The sequence below is a fragment of the Myodes glareolus genome, chromosome 17, assembly GCF_982192425.1.
Source record: "Myodes glareolus chromosome 17, mMyoGla1.1, whole genome shotgun sequence".
Taxonomy (NCBI): Eukaryota; Metazoa; Chordata; class Mammalia; order Rodentia; family Cricetidae; genus Myodes; species Myodes glareolus.
The window spans coordinates 35,544,612-35,561,682 of record NC_142042.1 but is presented as its reverse complement, the minus strand read 5'-3'; the positions used below and the strand labels follow the sequence as shown (position 1 = coordinate 35,561,682).

Sequence of the window (17,071 nt, the reverse complement as noted above, 5' to 3'; positions counted from 1 at the left end):
AGATGCGCGCCTGGAGGGAACATGGGAAGTTTAGTTCAGTAGGTGGCACTCTTTCCTCAGGGTCGGTTTTTACAGTGGCCTGAAAAGCTTTCAAAAGGCAATGTCTTCAGAGGTCCTGCCTTTCCAGAAAAGCAGACACTAGAAATTTATGGTCCTGGAACTCATGCTGTAGACCAGGCTGGCCTCAAACTCACAGAGATCTGCCTGCCTCTCTCTCTCGAGTGTTGAGATTAAAGGCATGCATCACCATGCCTGGAAAGCTACAATTTTATGATGAATTAAAATCTTAGATTCTAAGTGTAGATGCTCCCTGGCCTGTTCCATTTAAGTTTCAAGGGAGATGGTCCAGCTCCTGTATCCACCCTGTTCCTAGAGCATCCTGGAGGTTTTAGCTCTTCAGCACCTTGTGCTTCTGTATGTATTTGGTGTATGTTTGGTTCAAAGCAGACAAATCTGAAGATATCACAACATCCGACTTCAGACTTCAAAGTTTGTATACTGGGTCAAAGATACACACACACACACACACACACACACACACACACACACGTACACATATGCGTGAAAAAAGAGGCCATGCATTTGAGAGAAAGGAGGGCACCTGGGAGGTTTTAGAGGGAGGAAAGGGAAGAAGGAAATGATGTAATTATATTATAATCACAAAAATAAAAAAATTAAAATATAGACACATAGACCAATGGAGTAAAAGACAGGACTCACACATCAGCCCACACAGTTACAGCCACCTGGTTCTTGACAACGGTGCCGAAAACATCTACTGGAAAAAAGATACCCTCTGCAATACATGATGCCAGGAAACCAGTTATCCACATGTAGACAGTGGAAACTAGATTCCCCCTTTCTCACTCTGGACAAAATTGATCAAAATCGATCAGAGGTCTTAAGGTAAGTCCTGCAACTTTGTAACTACCAACGGGAAATGATGTCAAGCTATAAGCACAGGGGCTGGAGAGATGGCTCAGAGGTTAAGAGCATTGCCTGCTCTTCCAAAGGTCCTGAGTTCAATTCCCAGCAATCACATGGTGGCTCACAGCCATCTGTAATGGGGTCTGGCGCCCCCTTCTGGCCTGCAGGCATACACACAGACAGAATATTGTATACATAATAAAATAAATATTAAAAAAAGATATAAGCACAGGTGCAGGGCTTCTAACAGCTCAGGAAATAAGAGCAGATTGAAGGCTTCTCTAAAACAGAGAAAGTCATTACCAAAGGAAGAGATGGCCACCAGAATGGAAGAAAATCTTTACCAGATAACCATTCAACAAGGGACTAATATCCACAATATATACGGAACTCATAAAGTTAAATACCAAAAGAATAAATAAACCAATAAATGAATAATGAAGTGAACAGACCTTTCTTAAAAGAAATACAAGTGGCCAATAAATACACGAAAGATGCTCACCATGTTCAGATACCAGGGAAATACAAATCAAAACTACATGGAAATCCTGTCTCTCCCTGGTCAGAAGGACTGTCAAGAAGAAGGTAAGGAAGAACAAGTGCTGTTGAGGATACAGAGGGGAGAGGACCCCGTAAGCACCATATGTGGGACTGCATTTGGTCGCTATGGAAACCAGTACAGAGGTTCTTCCAAAAACTAAAAGCATAGCAATGTTCGCTCTATCCCACCCCTGATGTATTTCCAAAGGAATGTAAATTAACATACAATAGATATATGCTTGCACATCTAAGTTTACTGCAGTATTGTTTGCGACAGCCAAGTGAAGGAATCTGCCTAGGGGCCCACCGACGAAAATGTCATTTGTGGTTTTATATGTTCCATAGAGAAGAACGAAGTCATGCCATACTCGGGAAAAGGCATGAAACCAGAGATCAAAATCACTCAGAGTCAGAAAGTCAAATATATACTTAATCTCAGATGTGGAATCTAGGGCTTGGGTTTATTAGCTTCTAAGTCTAGAGATAGGAGAGAAAAGTGTGTAAATTGGACAGTGTTGCTCAATAGACCAGACAATTCCCCCATGTGCACACCCCCTGCAGAAGCTGATATCGCCCTGGTGGGCGTGAGTCTGGCAGGCATAAGCATCTTGGCACTGACTGGAGGCCCTCTTGCTGACTTGCAGGTATGGCGGCATCTCCATCGGAGGGAAGCTCCCTGCCATCCCCATCACAGGGGAAGCACTTGTTGGGTTTTTAAGTGACCTTGGCCAGATGATGAATGTGAGCGGGGTAGGTAAACAGACTGAAGTTCGGGGGTCGAATTTTTGACTTGTTTGACTATGAAGAGAAGGAAGTTATCCTACATACTAGAGAAGGGGGGAATACGAGAAGAAACATTTCTTTCTTTGTTATGTTCTTCTAGGGTCCCGTCACCAGGGAGGCCTCTAAAGAAATGTTAGATTTCCTCAAACATCTTGAAACCAAAGACAACATTAAGGTAACTGACCTGAAGCTAAAAATTCCGGTAGGCTCATAATTATGACTGTTTTCACCCTGCTTAATTAAATTCTATTGCACCTGCTAAAACCAAGCAAGAAATGACTGCCAAGTTCCTCCTCCTTGGTCACATTCATTTTGCTGCTGATAGCTTTTCCTTTAAACAGCCTGTTTGTGTCCCTTTTCTGGAGCCTGGGTTGTAGTTCAACCCGTCCAGTCAAGCCTGTTTCTGTCTGCCCCTCCTAGGTATGGTTTAACAACAAGGGCTGGCATGCCCTGGTCAGCTTTCTGAACGTGGCCCACAACGCCATCTTACGGGCCAGCCTAGCCAAGGACAAGGACCCTGAGGAGTATGGAATCACGGTCATCAGCCAGCCCTTGAACCTGACCAAGGAGCAGCTGTCAGAGATCACAGTGTGAGCTGCCACCACCCCAGGCTCCCAGCTCCCTCCCTGTCTTATTCTCCCTGGAAACCGAAGAGAATCTTTTTAGTGTTGTGAGACGCAGGCCCGAGTGGTAACATTTAATTGGGCTCATATGAATGTACCAGCTTCAAATGCTTCCTGCACCAAATTGCTTGGCTGTTCTTGCCCATCTCCATTTATTTGGAAGTAAATGAACACTTTATGCCATTCCCTTGGGGCCCTTGATAACAAGTTCCTCCTGAATTACACTGCTAACCTCCCTGCCAGGACACGGAGAACCTGCCAGGACCTGGAAGGTTCAGGGAGTTTCCTTCACTTCCCTGGCAGAGTTGTGGATTCTGGTAATTCCCCCACAGATTGCCCTGCTTTGGATAGCCATGTTTGCTTTCCTCAGGACGGGGCTCTCATGTCTCAGCCTCAGGCGGGAAGAACATTGATTGGTCTCTACAATGGTTCTCCTACAGAGAGGAGAACTTAGGAGAAGGGTTTTCTTTTTGTAAGTTTTTCAAGGCGGGGTTTCTCTGGGTAGCCCTGGTTGTTCTGAAACTCTCTCTGTAGATCAGGCTGGCCTCGAGCTAGAGATCTGTCTGCCTCTGTTTCCCACGTGCTCGGGTCAAAGGCATGTGCCACCACTGTCTAGCTAGGAAGAGCATTTTGTAAGTGCAAACTTCTGGGAAGCTACCAGACCCTCCTAGGGTTTAGGAAGGATTCAGTGTCTACCTACTCCCAAGCCAAACGCCTTCCGTGTGGCTGCAGAGACCAACCTTACATGACTAGCTTCATATCCTTTGAGTTTACATGTGACCGTTCCTGTGATGTGTGATTTCAGAGAATAAAGGCCTGTCTATGCCTGCAGGAAACTTAAGAGTCTATAGAAAAATTCAGAGCTAAGAAGAATTTGGAATTGCGACAAACATTCACTTATACATACCATGATAAATAAGTAGGAGTGAAATAAAAAGAAAGGCTGTCTGGAATGTTCTCATGAATCCAAAAAGCAACCTGTAAAAATATCCACTTAGTCTTGATTAAGATAATCCTGTGAGATGATTAGCTTCACACTGGGGATGTGGGTCTAAAGGTAAGGACTGCCGGAGCCTCCGGTGTGCCTTCCCTGGGTCTCTGATGTCCCCTCTCTCTGGTCCTGCTGCAGGCTGACCACTTCCGTGGATGTCGTCATTGCCATATGTGTGATTTTTGCCATGTCCTTCGTTCCAGCCAGCTTTGTCCTTTACTTGATCCAGGAGAGGGTGACGAAAGCCAAGCACCTGCAGTTTATCAGTGGCGTGAGCCCCACCACCTACTGGCTGACCAACTTCCTCTGGGACATTGTGAGTGCCAGGCCTTCCCTAACTTCCTGGGGCCCAGGGTGGGACTGGCAGCAGGGGAGGGCTGCTGGGAAAATGGTCTTGTGACTGCTATCCCTTGACACCTTCTTAAAAAGGCAGGTGGGAACTAAACCTTGGGAAGACCACAGAGCACAATTAATAGCCACTGAGTAGGGACGCTCTGTGCCTGTCACCAAGAGGGCTTTGATCCACCCGAGGATCTCTATATGCCAGAGATGAGTGAGTAGCGGGGGTCTGATTAGGTAATACCAAAAGGACTCTCCATCCATCATCTCTGTCTTAAGTCCTGCCTCAACCTCCCCAAAGGGGAAGGTAGAACTTCCTTGTGATAGGGTCATGAGAAAAATACAGTCTAAGCACCAACTCTGAGACTCAGGATAAACAATGAACAGCTTGTAACATAAATATTTAATATATCCCACCTCAATTATTGCATGGTACATATTTAGAGTAAAAGTTATTAGCGGCTTATCAGAAATTCACATTTAATTGGACATCCTATATTTTAATTTGCCAAATCTGGGAATATTATCCAGAAGCCTTATTTTACTTCTTCAAAGTAACTAGGGGCCAGCGAGAGGGCTCAGCAGGTAAAGGAGCTTGCCGCACAAGCCTGATGACCTGAGTTCGATCCCTGGAACAAATATAAAGGTGGAAGGAGAGGAGCATCTGCAGAAACGTGTTCTCTGCCTTCACACATGTGTGTGGCTGTAGTGTGTACACCCACATATATCATGCACATGCATTCACACGGTAATTATTTTAAATAACCATATTTATTATGTATTAGATCAGCTACCATGTTAGGAAAAATTAAGAAAAAAATCAGATCAACAGCAAACAGCAATCAATGTTGCTGAGAGCAGAAAGAGATCACAATGCTGTATGTGTTTCTACAGGTCAGTGGATCAAAGGAACTGTTAACAGAATCTACTTATGATGGGTTGGGGGTCACTGTGACACCAACTTATCTTTTCTTGGTGTCTTGAATAATGAGTATTTAAAAAAAAACAACAACAGGATTTCACTATGTAGCCCTGGCTGGCTTGGAACTGGATATGTAGACCAGGTTGGCCTCGAACTCACAGAGATCCACCTGCTTCTACCACACAAGTTCTGGGATTAAAGGTGTGTGCCACCACACCTGGTCCATGAGATCTTGGTTTTATCTGCAATTACAGTCAGCTGATAGCCACTGTATAGGTGTTGGGGGCCCAACCTGAGTCCTCTGCAAGAGCAGCAAATGTTCTTGACTCATGAGCTGTTACTCTAGCCCCTGTTTTACTGTTTTAAAGATGAGGTATGTAATTTACACTTGGGCCTGGCCTGTGCGTATATTTGTACAAAGAGAGGTCTTGGAGCCTGTAGAGAGGCAAGGCTACAAGGAGGGGGTGGGCATCTCAGGTAGAAGTGGCACTAGCAAGGTAGACAGCAGCCCTTTCTTTCAAGGGCCGGAAGATGCTGGCTACAGCCTTGCAGAAATGTATAGCTTGCTGGAACTCTGAACTCTGTAGTCTAGAATTAAAGAGCTCATTACTCTCATTAGTCCATGGCAAAAAGACAATGCATGCCTGGGAAATCGTTGTTGAACTAACAGTTAGCTGTTTATATCATATACTCAGGGCACCTGTGGCATTAGACGTTCCTGTCCTGTATGTGTCATCTGCTTCTCTTTTAAATGTTTTTTTTAAAAATATGTATTTATTTATTATGTATACAATATTCTGTCTGTGTGTATGCCTGCAGGCCAGAAGAGGGCACCAGACCTCATTACAGATGGCTGTGAGCCACCATGTGGTTGCTGGGAATTGAACTCAGGACCTCTGGAAGAGCAGACAGTGCTCTTAACCTCTGAGTCATCTCTCCAGCCCTTCTCTTTTAAATGTTGAAGCCGTCTTAGACCCCTAGATGTGGCAAGCACAGCTTAAAGCCTTTTGAGTTAGTTGAAAGTTTCTTTCTTTTTTACTTTCTCTCTTTCTTTCTTACTTCTCTCTCTGTCCCTTCCTTCCTTCCTTCCTTCCTTCCTTCCTTCCTTCCTTCTTTTCTTCTCCTCTCTCTTTCTCTCTCTCCCTCTCTCCCTGGCCCCGTAAGAATGAAGCAAGCTATTGATTCCTTGTTCTACTGTCTCTTGTTGGTCGCTCTGTAACGCCTGTAATTCTATCTAGATCTCTCTGTCCCTGAGGTATCATCTTGTGTCCCCCAACTTCATCCTTTCTTCCGTTTTCAGCCCCTAGAGGGCTTGGAAGACACAGTCTTAGAACGTTTGCTGAAGTGACAGGTCCTGACACCATTTCTCTGATGGCGTGTGAAGATCTTGGTCATGGAGCCAACCCCAACCTTATCCCAGGGGTACAGGAGCTGCTCCGTGGAAGGAGCTTCTGTGGAGGATTATTTCTCACCATAGGCAGAGAACTCTGTTTGGCCAGGGGGACTGTGTCCTTCCGTGCAGGGACTTTCAGCTTCCCAAACTTCCTGAGGAATGCTGCCAGAGGTCTGACAGACTCCTGCTGATTGTCTTTTTATACAAATCCCAGGCATCTGAAGTCTCTGGGCTGTTAGCCAGGGGAAAGCAGCTGAAACATGTTTTGTGACTAAGTGTATGTGTGTTCTCTCTCTCTCTCTCTCTCTCTCTCTCTCTCTCTCTCTCTCACACACACACACACACACACACACACACACACACACACACACACACACACACACAAGAAGGACATACCTCCATACCAACAATTTTCACTAGGACATCCTGTCTTTTTCATTTCTTTCACCCTGAAACAGTTTCCGAGTCTCCCCTTCACACACATGGCCTGAACCATTGGAAGATTACAGGCCAGTAATGTGGCAGGGTGTCCTTCAGTTTGGGGTGACCTGAGGTCCTCATGACCAGATTGAGGTCATGAGTCCTGGGCAGCAGTGTTGGGGTACAGAGAGGCTGGGTTTTCCTTGCATCCTATCAGTTTGTATCAGATTTCAACATGTCTTCGTTTTGAGGGTGTTCACTTTGTCACTTAAGGAGGTGTTTGCCCCGTTTCTCCACCAGAATTATTCTTTACCACTTCATTATTGATGAGACCCTTAAGGGGCCCTTTGACGATATGCAAATATCTGGTTTGTCAGCAAATTTTCCATTTGCTCATTTATTTATTTATGTCTATATGCAGTCGTGGCTCTTGTTAATTCGTGGATTGCAATACGGTGCCACTATTAGTTAGTCTAATATAGAGACAATCAGCAGTGTGGCCAGTAGGAACCCCTCCAAGCTGCCCTTTATGTCCGATTGACTGCATCCATCTTCCTGGAGTACCTTCCTATCGGCGAATCAATCCCACACCAGTTATGTTTTAAGGGGTTATTTATTTTGGGGGGTAAAACTTACATACACCATAAACCGTCAGGAAGGGAGCCTAGTCGCATGAGCCGGGAGCAGGAGCCAGGAGCAAGCACCGGAACCAAGAGCTGGAACCAAGAGGGCCTGATCCGGATCTGCTTCTCTTTTTAAAAGAGAAATATACCACGCCCCAGTGGGCTGGTATTTCAGCAGCTATTGGCTGACGGAGCGGAAGTCGCTCCCCGCTGCACTGTGGGCTCGTATTTCAGCGACTATTGGTTGAGGCAGCGGAAGTTACTCCCACAACACCTTCCTACTCTAACTGTGCAAGAGACCCAGGCTCACCCTGTATCTCCGCTGACATTAGATATTTCCCCCAATGGATCCTGGATTATTTCAGTGGGATAAATAAGCCAAGGTCTGGGCACCAGACTTGTTCATTGCCACCAAGAGAACGCTGATGGCAAGGCTTCTAAGTAGACAGAACTGGAGATGTTTGCATACATACACAGGTTTACACCCATGCTCCGCAGTCTCTCTGTTCCTCTGCGATGCTCGCCTCTACTACTGAAGAGTTCATGTTAGTTTTCTGACTTTCCAAGCTCATAGCTCTTCTCTCCTAGTAAGAAACTGGCTCTACCTCTCCCTTCAACCATTTACCTAATTGAGTGATATATACACTGTAGTAGTGCACCATATCTGCCAGGGTTGCCTCTCTGTAGGAATTCCCTCTTCCTCCCCCTGCTTCAGCTGCTACGTGGAGGTCCTCCTTATTCTGCCCTGGCTCTGTTGTTCCATGTGAATCAACCCCCTGTGTAGACACTTTCCTCACCCTAGGGTACTATGGGTCAGAGTCTGGAATGGGTGCGCTCAGGTTCTTGGCCCTTTAAGAATGACATAAAAGCCCACAGGTGATGGAGAGAGGGCTCAGTGGTTAAGAGCACTTGCTGAGGGTCCTAGGTTCAGTTCCTAGCATCTACATGGTGGCTCACAACTGTCTGGAACTCCATTTCCAGGCTGGACCTCTTCTGGTCTGTTAGCAAACTGCATGCACATAGTGTACAGACATACATTCAGGCAAAACACTCATATATAAGCAATAGAACAGATTAGCAATGAACTGTCAAGATCGACAGAAAGCCGAATGAGTGACAATCAAAGGCCCCAGTTATTTCTTTGGGTTCAAAAGGAGGGTGAGCTTGCTTGGTGGAGTACAGAGTTTCTGTTATGATGTTTACACTAGGATGGTGTAAATCTTTGCCTAATGTGCAAGCCCCTCCTGGTCTTAACTATACGCATACCTAGTTTTACACTGGCAGAAGATGGTAGATAGGGAGTCTCCCCTAAAAGTTTATTTGGGGATACAATTTTGTCTTATGGTACCTGCACCCCTACCCAGCCTAGGCTGGATAGACCCATTCCCTAATTCCAAGACTGTGTTCCAGGGAGTCTACAATCTGAATAGGGCATATCAAGGGATTGCTAAAAGGAATAACTTACTTCTGTTGGTCTCAAACAGATATGTATGCAGCTTGGTTTACAGGGGAGCCCTTAGTTGCTCACAAGTTTGTGGGTGTATTGTTTGGAGATAGATGTGTGTATAGCCCAGTCTGCTAAGCTAGTCCCTATGCATGTCCTGTCTCAACAGGGCCTTTGGCATGCATTCCAGTGCCCTCCTCACTCTTACCAGGGTTCACCGTGGTGGAGATCTAATCTTACCAAGCTGTCTGTCTTTCCAGTCCCGACCTAATGTCTTCAGAACCACGTTATTTAGAAGAGTTACCCCCGCCGTGTGAACGTCTCAAAACCGAGGACTATATTTCAAGTTTTTCCAAATTCTGGAAACGTGTATAGAAAGAATAACCACCAGGGATTTATGACCAATTAGTGGGAGAGGAAGAGATCACATAGAATTTTAAATCTGTCGTTTCCAAAGATACAGACTGATAGTCTTTGAACAGGGGTAGGAAAGAGGTTGTGCACGAACCATGGACAGCTTAACGGATATCTTAACTCTGTACGTTAAGAACAACCAGACTGGACAAGCAGACTCATCCCAGACCATTAGAACTGGAGGAGCCTGGTCCCTGGGTCATAGAGCTTCAGTGACTTTTTGTCTCCTCTCTCCAAGATGAACTATGCTGTGAGTGCGGGGCTGGTGGTGGGCATCTTTGTTGGGTTTCAGAAGAAAGCCTACACATCCCCAGATCACCTTCCGGCTCTCGTGGCCCTGCTCATGCTGTATGGGTAAGTCATCCGGGCCAGGGGCGGAGGTAGATTTTCTGGTACCAAACTTGGCTCCTCTTGTAGTGGGAGCACGTGCAGGTTTAGCCCCAGAAACTTCCACGGTAGCTAATCAGAAACCTCTCTGGCTGACTCCAGCCCTTTAAGTCTGAGCCCGAGTCCATTCAGGGGTACAGAGATGAATGCCACATAGTCTAAATCTTCTTCACTTCCAACTGTGACCTTGAAAAAAGTCTGGTACTCAACCACTCTCTACTTCCTCCCAGCTCTGATTTCTATCCCCTCTGTGGGCAAACTGCCCAGTGTCAAGTCTCCCTCTATGCTTGCCAAGAATTATCTGCATACAGTAGACGATTCCAAGCCATAACACCACCCCCATGTCAGCCTAGAAGATGACATAGAGACGAAGTCCAGTCAAATTATGGAGTACAGCATGCAGCATTGTATCTCAGGCCTATTAACTGTGGACAAATAAGTCATTTAACTGGGCCTCAGACTCCTCAGCCATAAAAAGGAATGATGCCTGGCCCGTCCTTGTGAAGAGAGGAGCGTCTCAGCAGAACAATGGCCTCCATTCATCCCAGAACAACGATGTCCATTAATCCCTCTTGAAAATGGACTCAGAAGCCAGCTTGACTGTGAAGGATGAAATGAGGAAGATGAGTTCTTGGGACCTTCAGTTCTGCTTTACCTGGGGCAGAGAGCATTACTGTGGGTGGCCTCCAGGCTTTAGGGCTCATAAAGTTCACACATCATTCCTGCCTCATTTGCTCCTCATAAAACCCATGCCATGGTCAGGGCATGGTCAGGGCAGGCATTGTCATCTCCTTTTGAAGATGAGGCAGGACAGCCGAGGAATGGAGTGTATCCTTGCTCTCCTTGGGACCCCAGCCAGTTCAATTATGTCACCTCGTATCTAGACATAGAGTTGATGGGATGGATCTCGGCACTCTCTCCCTGAGCTCTGTCATCTCTCACAGATGGGCAGTCATCCCCATGATGTACCCAGCATCCTTCCTGTTTGACGTCCCCAGCACCGCCTACGTGGCTCTGTCTTGTGCGAACCTGTTCATCGGCATCAACAGCAGTGCCGTCACCTTCGTCCTGGAACTGTTTGAGAATAACCAGGTGAGCAGAACTTTCTAGCTTCTTGGTGTAATCGGTAGGATGGTGCAGCAGATGCACCAGTTCCCAGAGCCATAGCAAACACTGTGCGTGCAGATTCATGTGCACAGGTGAGCAGGGCTGCCTCCTCTACCCTCACTCAAGACTACTCCCTACTCTTGACTCTTGATTTATGTGCTCTGAGCCCCAGGACTCTTTAAGTCTCTTCTTTAAGCTATATGCATTCACTCATGATTCTGACTTTTTAGATTAAAGCTAGAAAGTTTCCTCAAGGGAATTTAGTTTGTTCACACACACACACACACACACACACACACACCATGATAACATATTCAGGTGATTTTATATAAAGACCACACACTAACTGAATGTACCACAGGAGCTTCTGTTCATGTGACTCCCAAATCTAAAACAAACAAAAAGATTGCCACAATGAAAAAGCTCCCTGCCCACTTCGGTTCCCCCAGTTCCCTTATCCAGACTCCACCTTATTGCAGCTCCTGATGTTTCCTGAAGACACACAAACAAACACATAGTTTTCCTCCAACTTTTGCATATACACAAATGACAACATACGAGCATATACTTCCCTGTTCCCAGAGAAATCTTGAGGACAGGACTAGGAAATCCTGGTGCTGAATGACTCCATTTTACAAGTTAGTAGGCCCACCCCCTGACTTCTTCCTATCCAGAAGGGAGTGGCCTGACAGAACCCTTAAAAAGAGGAGAGTATGGGGCTACAGGTCTATCTTTGTCCCTCACTCCTTTTGGTACGTCCTGCTCAGGCTACCCCATGCCCTGGCTCTCCTCCAGCAATCCAGCTCCCCGGGGGTGGCAGAGTCTGTGTCCTCAAGTGTCTCCTTAGCCTTTCCTTTTCTCACTAGTTCTTCGCAGTCCAGAGGGTGGCCACACATCTGCACTGGGCGCTGCCAGTGGAGCAGCGTCCCTGGCCTTGCTCTGTGAAGGCACTGGAGCCTACCTGCTCGCAAGGGGACAGTTAGCCTCAGTTTCCACCCTCAGCAGCCTCCCTTCTCTTCCTTAGCCACTGCTCAGGCTCAACGCCCTGTTGAGGAAGCTGCTTGTCGTCTTTCCCCACTTCTGCCTGGGCAGAGGCCTCGTCGACCTGGCGCTGAGCCAAGCTGTGACAGACGTCTATGCCCAATTTGGTGGGTAACATCCTAGGTCTGCTAGGTCACAGCCGTGGAGCCGTCCAGGCTGGGAAAGTTACAAGGGTTCTAATGTCAGACCTGTAGCCTAGCGGTTGGGGCAGGGGACCTAAATCCTGGTCAGGAATTATGCTGCCATTTAGAAGGAATTAAGGTGCCTCTGTTTCTATGGCTGGGAGCCACAGGTGGGGCAAAGGGCAGGATTTTACACTCCTACACTCTGACCTGGGGAGCCAAGAGGAACTTGATTTGGGGTCTCATTTAGCCTCTCCCCCAGACCTGGGCATCTGGGTCATAGTCGGGTCTTCATGGGTGAGCCTGGGAACCCTAAAGCAGACTATGCCTCCTAATATACTGTTGCTTTCATCCCCAGGGGAGGAACACTCCTCCAACCCCTTCCAGTGGGACCTGATTGGGAAGAATCTGGTTGCTATGGCAATAGAAGGGGTGGTCTACTTCCTTCTGACGCTCCTGATTCAGTACCACTTTTTCTTCACCCGGTGGTATGTTCTTGTTTGGGTTTTGTTTGTTTGTTTGGTTTTGGTTTTTCAAGACAGGGTTTCTCTGTGAGACAGTCCTGGCTGTTCTGAAACTCACTCTGTAGACCAGCCTGGCCTTAAACTCACTGCGGTCTGCCAGCTTCTGCCTCCCAAGCACAGGGATTAAAAGCGTGCGCTACCACTGCCTGGCACCTGGTGGTGTGTCTTACTGCACCCCGAGGTGCCATCTGGTCACAAGTGTTTCTAGCCCTGGCCTTCGTATCAGCATGGTTCTCAGAAACTGCATTCTTTATGGATCTGTTTCTTCATTCTTAAGGCCCAGCTTGTTCTGCCACAGGAGAGAAGGTTTAAAGTAGGCCTGTTAGAACTTGATACAAGTCTTAACTTCCATTAGAAGTTTAGAAATACATTTCTTTTCATTTCAGTTACTAATATTTAACTTTCTGTGTAGTTACCACATATCTATCTTAAACTGAGTGCTAGCACTGTAAATAAGAATAATTATGAACTATCTAAATTATGGAAGCAGGGTTTTGATCTATGAGAAGGGACTCCCTTGCTGTCTAGAACACTGAGTGCAGGAGTAACCTTGGGACCTTGTGCCAGGGGAGGGCATCCAGGGGTCTGGGGAGAGGTTAAAGAAAGCAGCCCTACCTCCATGCCCATAGCCAAGCTATCTCTGCCAACCCTAGACTTCCCAGGACACCTCAAGGGGCAGCTCAGCCAGCTTATGCTCCTGCCCAGCCATACTTCTCCAGGCTTGTCCCCAGCCCTGCCTGCCTCATGCTGACCCGAGCTTGGTTTCTGGAGTACAGCCCCTTCAGAGGGCCACACCCAGGGCCCTGCGTCCCAATCACCCAGCCCATTCCTAAGAATTTTTATGACATTTGTTGTTGTTGTTGTTTCTCAACTTTTCCTCCTCTCAGGGTGAGTTTGATAAGATGTAAATAAAAGGACTCCAGGGCTTTGTGCATTATAAATGATCTGCTTCCCTAATCCCATGGTTGAGAGGGCTGAGGAAGAAAATAAATCAGCACATGTAGAATAAACAGTCAATAGTGCTTCTAGCTATGGGCCAGCCTGTGAGAAGCTCTTGGCGGGCCTCTCAGCTGTCCGCAGACCCCTCAGAAGTGCTGTCCACACAGTTTAAAGGAGAAGAGGGGAAGAGAGTTGATTGCCTAAACTAAGCCCTTGGCTTTAAATTCTTATACCAATAGAATTGAGTGAGTCCTACAGAAAATCAGAGTGGCCTGGCTTCCAGGCACTCAACAAATATACCCATGCAGGTAATTAGCAAACAAAGGGAGTGGAAGGAAGAAAGGATGTCCTCTTGGTAGAGGATAAGGCCTACACCAAAGTTCAGCATCCCCAGAGAGTAAAACTGATACGTGGAACAAAAGGACTTCCAGGGAGTCATAAAGCAGGAAGATGAAGTGGGGGTACAAAGGGGAAGACAGGGTTGGGTCATGAAATACTCCTTATCTGGATGACTTGGGATTCAAGGCTACAAGCAGCATGAAATCCCTGGGGTATTTTACCCATGATCTTACCATGGCTGAGAGGTGAGATAGGAGTCCGTGATGATACGCAAAGAGGCCACAGTGAGCTGGATAGGGACCAAGGCATCGGAGGCATCAGGCGGTGATAGAGAAAACCAGAAGACAGTCTCTTAGACAAGATTTAGTGGTAGATCAGATGCAGTCAGTGAGGGAGGAAGGAGGGGATGGAGTCCTAGGTCAAGCATGTCTAAATTATAGCCTATAGGCTGCACACATCCAAGGGTAGCTAGGAGTACAGCTTGACACACTTGTAGGTGACAATGTCATATATCTATGTCAAAAGGTCAAACACTCAGCACATAGGTGGTCAGAAGGATTTCCAGAGGATTCTTTCAGCAGGGTAGGAGGAAGAGAACACGCTGAGGCTAGCAAGTGAGAGTAGCCTACATGAAGTAGGGACTAGGGCAGATGGCAGTGTTGGTGGAGAAGTGAATGCATTACAAATGTGCAGGTGGCAAAGGCATGTGGGATCTGCCTGCAGGACATAGAAGCTTGGAGAATTTAGACTAGGAACCTAGAGCTTCCAACGAACCAAGTAAGATTTGGAACCATGTGTTAATACAACGACAGAGCTATTTTGACATTGATAGGAAAGGCTGGAGGAAAAAGGAAGGCTGGTGGATAATAATCCACAGACATTTCACCTGCCAGAGTGGAAAGATTTTAGCAGTATAACACTAGCTCCCAGATCCCGAGCCTTCACTCTGTACCAGACGTCATCCAGAGTTCATCTTCACACATCTCCGAGACGACCTTCTTTCCCCTTCACGTGGTTGAGGAAGGCAAGGCTCAGAGAGGTCCGTCGGCAAACACGAGGTTGTGCTTTAAGAGGCAGGACTACAGTGTGGAGCTGATTTGAGCAGAAGCCCTTGACCTCTTGCCTAGTACCCCTCCTGTCAGGACTTAGAGGAAAGAAGCCCAGAGGAGCAAAAGTGGGGGAATGGGATGGCAGTTAGGTGGAAGGGACTGTGTAACAGTTACTGCACACCAAGCCCCAAGCCCCCATCTTGACCACATCCCTTCCTCTAGGGTCGCTGAGCCGGCTAGAGAGCCCATTTTTGATGAAGATGACGATGTGGCTGAAGAAAGACAAAGAGTCACTAGTGGGGGAAATAAAACCGACATCTTATGGCTAAATGAACTAACCAAGGTGAGGGGCACAAGTGGGCAATACTATCTTGGTGATGCGAGCTGAGCCCACACATGGCACAGGACGATCATGTGTGCCACCTCTGGATCATCACTTACCTTCCGGGAGCAGCCATTTCCCATGGTACTGCCCTTGCTGTTCATCTTGGGAACTGCAGGGCCCCAGATGTGCTCCTCCGAGTGTCATCATCTGCTCTCTGTTCTTCGTGTGCACGGTGTGGTTCAGTCTCGACACCTCTGTGTCGCGGCTCCTCATCTGCTGCCGTATTAATGTGTAACCTCCTAATATTGGTGGCTCTCTCCCAAAGCTGTCTTTGCTGCCTTCGACTCAAGCTCCACTGCCTGCTCTACCCATATCTTGGTCTTCAACCCAGTTTCTTGGAATCTTACAGGTTTATTCGGGCTCTTCCAGTCCAGCAGTAGACAGGCTATGTGTTGGAGTCCGTCCTGGAGAGGTGGGTACCATACAGACTACCATGAAGTAACTCTGAGAAAGACCAGCCCTTAACCATGAATCTTCTCTCTCTGAGCAGAGCTGGACAGTAGGAATCTAATGAAAGCCAAACTTTCTAGTAGATGCAGGGAGGAAAAACAGATTCAATTTACTATTTTTATTTTACCCAATCTATCTAAAATATTATTTCAATGTGTAATTAATATAAAACATTACTGAGACGGTTTTTCATTTTTCTTTGTTGTTCTTATTCTAAGTCCTCAAAGCCAGTGTCACATTCTTAGTGCTCAAGTCAGTTAGGATTAGGGATGTTTTGTGTTGGCCATACATAGCCATTAATCTCAATAATGGCAGTCTATGTATAAAATGACTCCCAGATCTTACACTGGCCTGGGGTCTGGCAGTGAAGACCTCCTTGGTCCCTAGGGAAATACCTGTTCTCTATTTCCTCCTAGTGCTTTGGTCTCCTGGGAGTGAACGGTGCAGGCAAAACCACCACATTCAAGATGCTCACTGGGGACACCACAGTGACATCGGGTGATGCTACCATAGCAGGCAAGAGGTGAGCGCTCTGTCCTTCCTGTTGTAGAGTGTCCCCCAGGGGTCACATCCTTGTGCTAACATAAGGAAAGTCATTTTCAGTCATATGCCAGGGCAACTCTGAGACCCAGAAAGACCTATGCAGGAGGGAGATCTCCCACAGAATGTGATTTAAAAATACACCAGACAGAGGCATACTGAAAAACCAAGCTAAACTTATTTAAAAGGGTGCTCATAGCATGGATTCCTAGAAAGTTCTGGGAATCACCAAGTCAAGGCTTCTTCATCTCTTTGGGCTATAGACTGTTTTCAGCAACCGAGGAGCCCTGTGTCCTCTTCTTCTGTAAGAATATTCTGTGGCCTCCCATTATCTCCCTCCTGACAGTTTATAAAGCTTCAAGGAATTTACTGAGCCCTGGGTACACCCATGATCCCACTGCAACCTCTGAATCCCAAGTTAAGAACTCCTGGGATAATATGTCCTGTCTCTGTTGAGTTTAAGAATACAGGTCCTCATCCAAGGGACCACAGGAGGACTTTCTCAGCTTTGGCTGTTTGGTTGCCCATTCTAGCTTTCATCAGACTAAGGAAAACTGGGAAAGAGAAAGCTGGTCTGTAGCCTTGGCTTCTGGAGAGTCACTGTTGGCCTCTGTAATAATGTGGTTTTAAACAGATTTAGTCTCTATGAGGCAGGGCAGGGAAAAGGATGAATGGCCTCCTCATTGCTGGCTGCTCCTGAACAGCACTGTTGTCACCCAGTGAGAGCGGTCACAACACTCTGCTCCAGTTTGTAAGCGGGTACAGACAC

The 17,071-nt window shown here is 46.8% G+C and overlaps 1 protein-coding gene across 1 annotated transcript in view; it reads left to right on the top strand.

Moving 5' to 3' along the window:
- Abca4 (ATP binding cassette subfamily A member 4) overlaps positions 1-17,071 on the top strand; it is a 129,250-nt gene that overhangs the window by 98,102 nt on the left and 14,077 nt on the right. Inside the window, exons 39-49 of the mRNA XM_048456647.3 lie at positions 2,112-2,217; positions 2,351-2,425; positions 2,671-2,840; positions 4,003-4,180; positions 9,658-9,773; positions 10,751-10,898; positions 11,938-12,061; positions 12,435-12,564; positions 15,150-15,270; positions 15,662-15,724; positions 16,179-16,285. Of these exons, the coding sequence (XP_048312604.3) occupies positions 2,112-2,217; positions 2,351-2,425; positions 2,671-2,840; positions 4,003-4,180; positions 9,658-9,773; positions 10,751-10,898; positions 11,938-12,061; positions 12,435-12,564; positions 15,150-15,270; positions 15,662-15,724; positions 16,179-16,285 (1,338 nt within the window). The remainder of the gene's footprint in view (positions 1-2,111; positions 2,218-2,350; positions 2,426-2,670; positions 2,841-4,002; positions 4,181-9,657; positions 9,774-10,750; positions 10,899-11,937; positions 12,062-12,434; positions 12,565-15,149; positions 15,271-15,661; positions 15,725-16,178; positions 16,286-17,071) is intronic.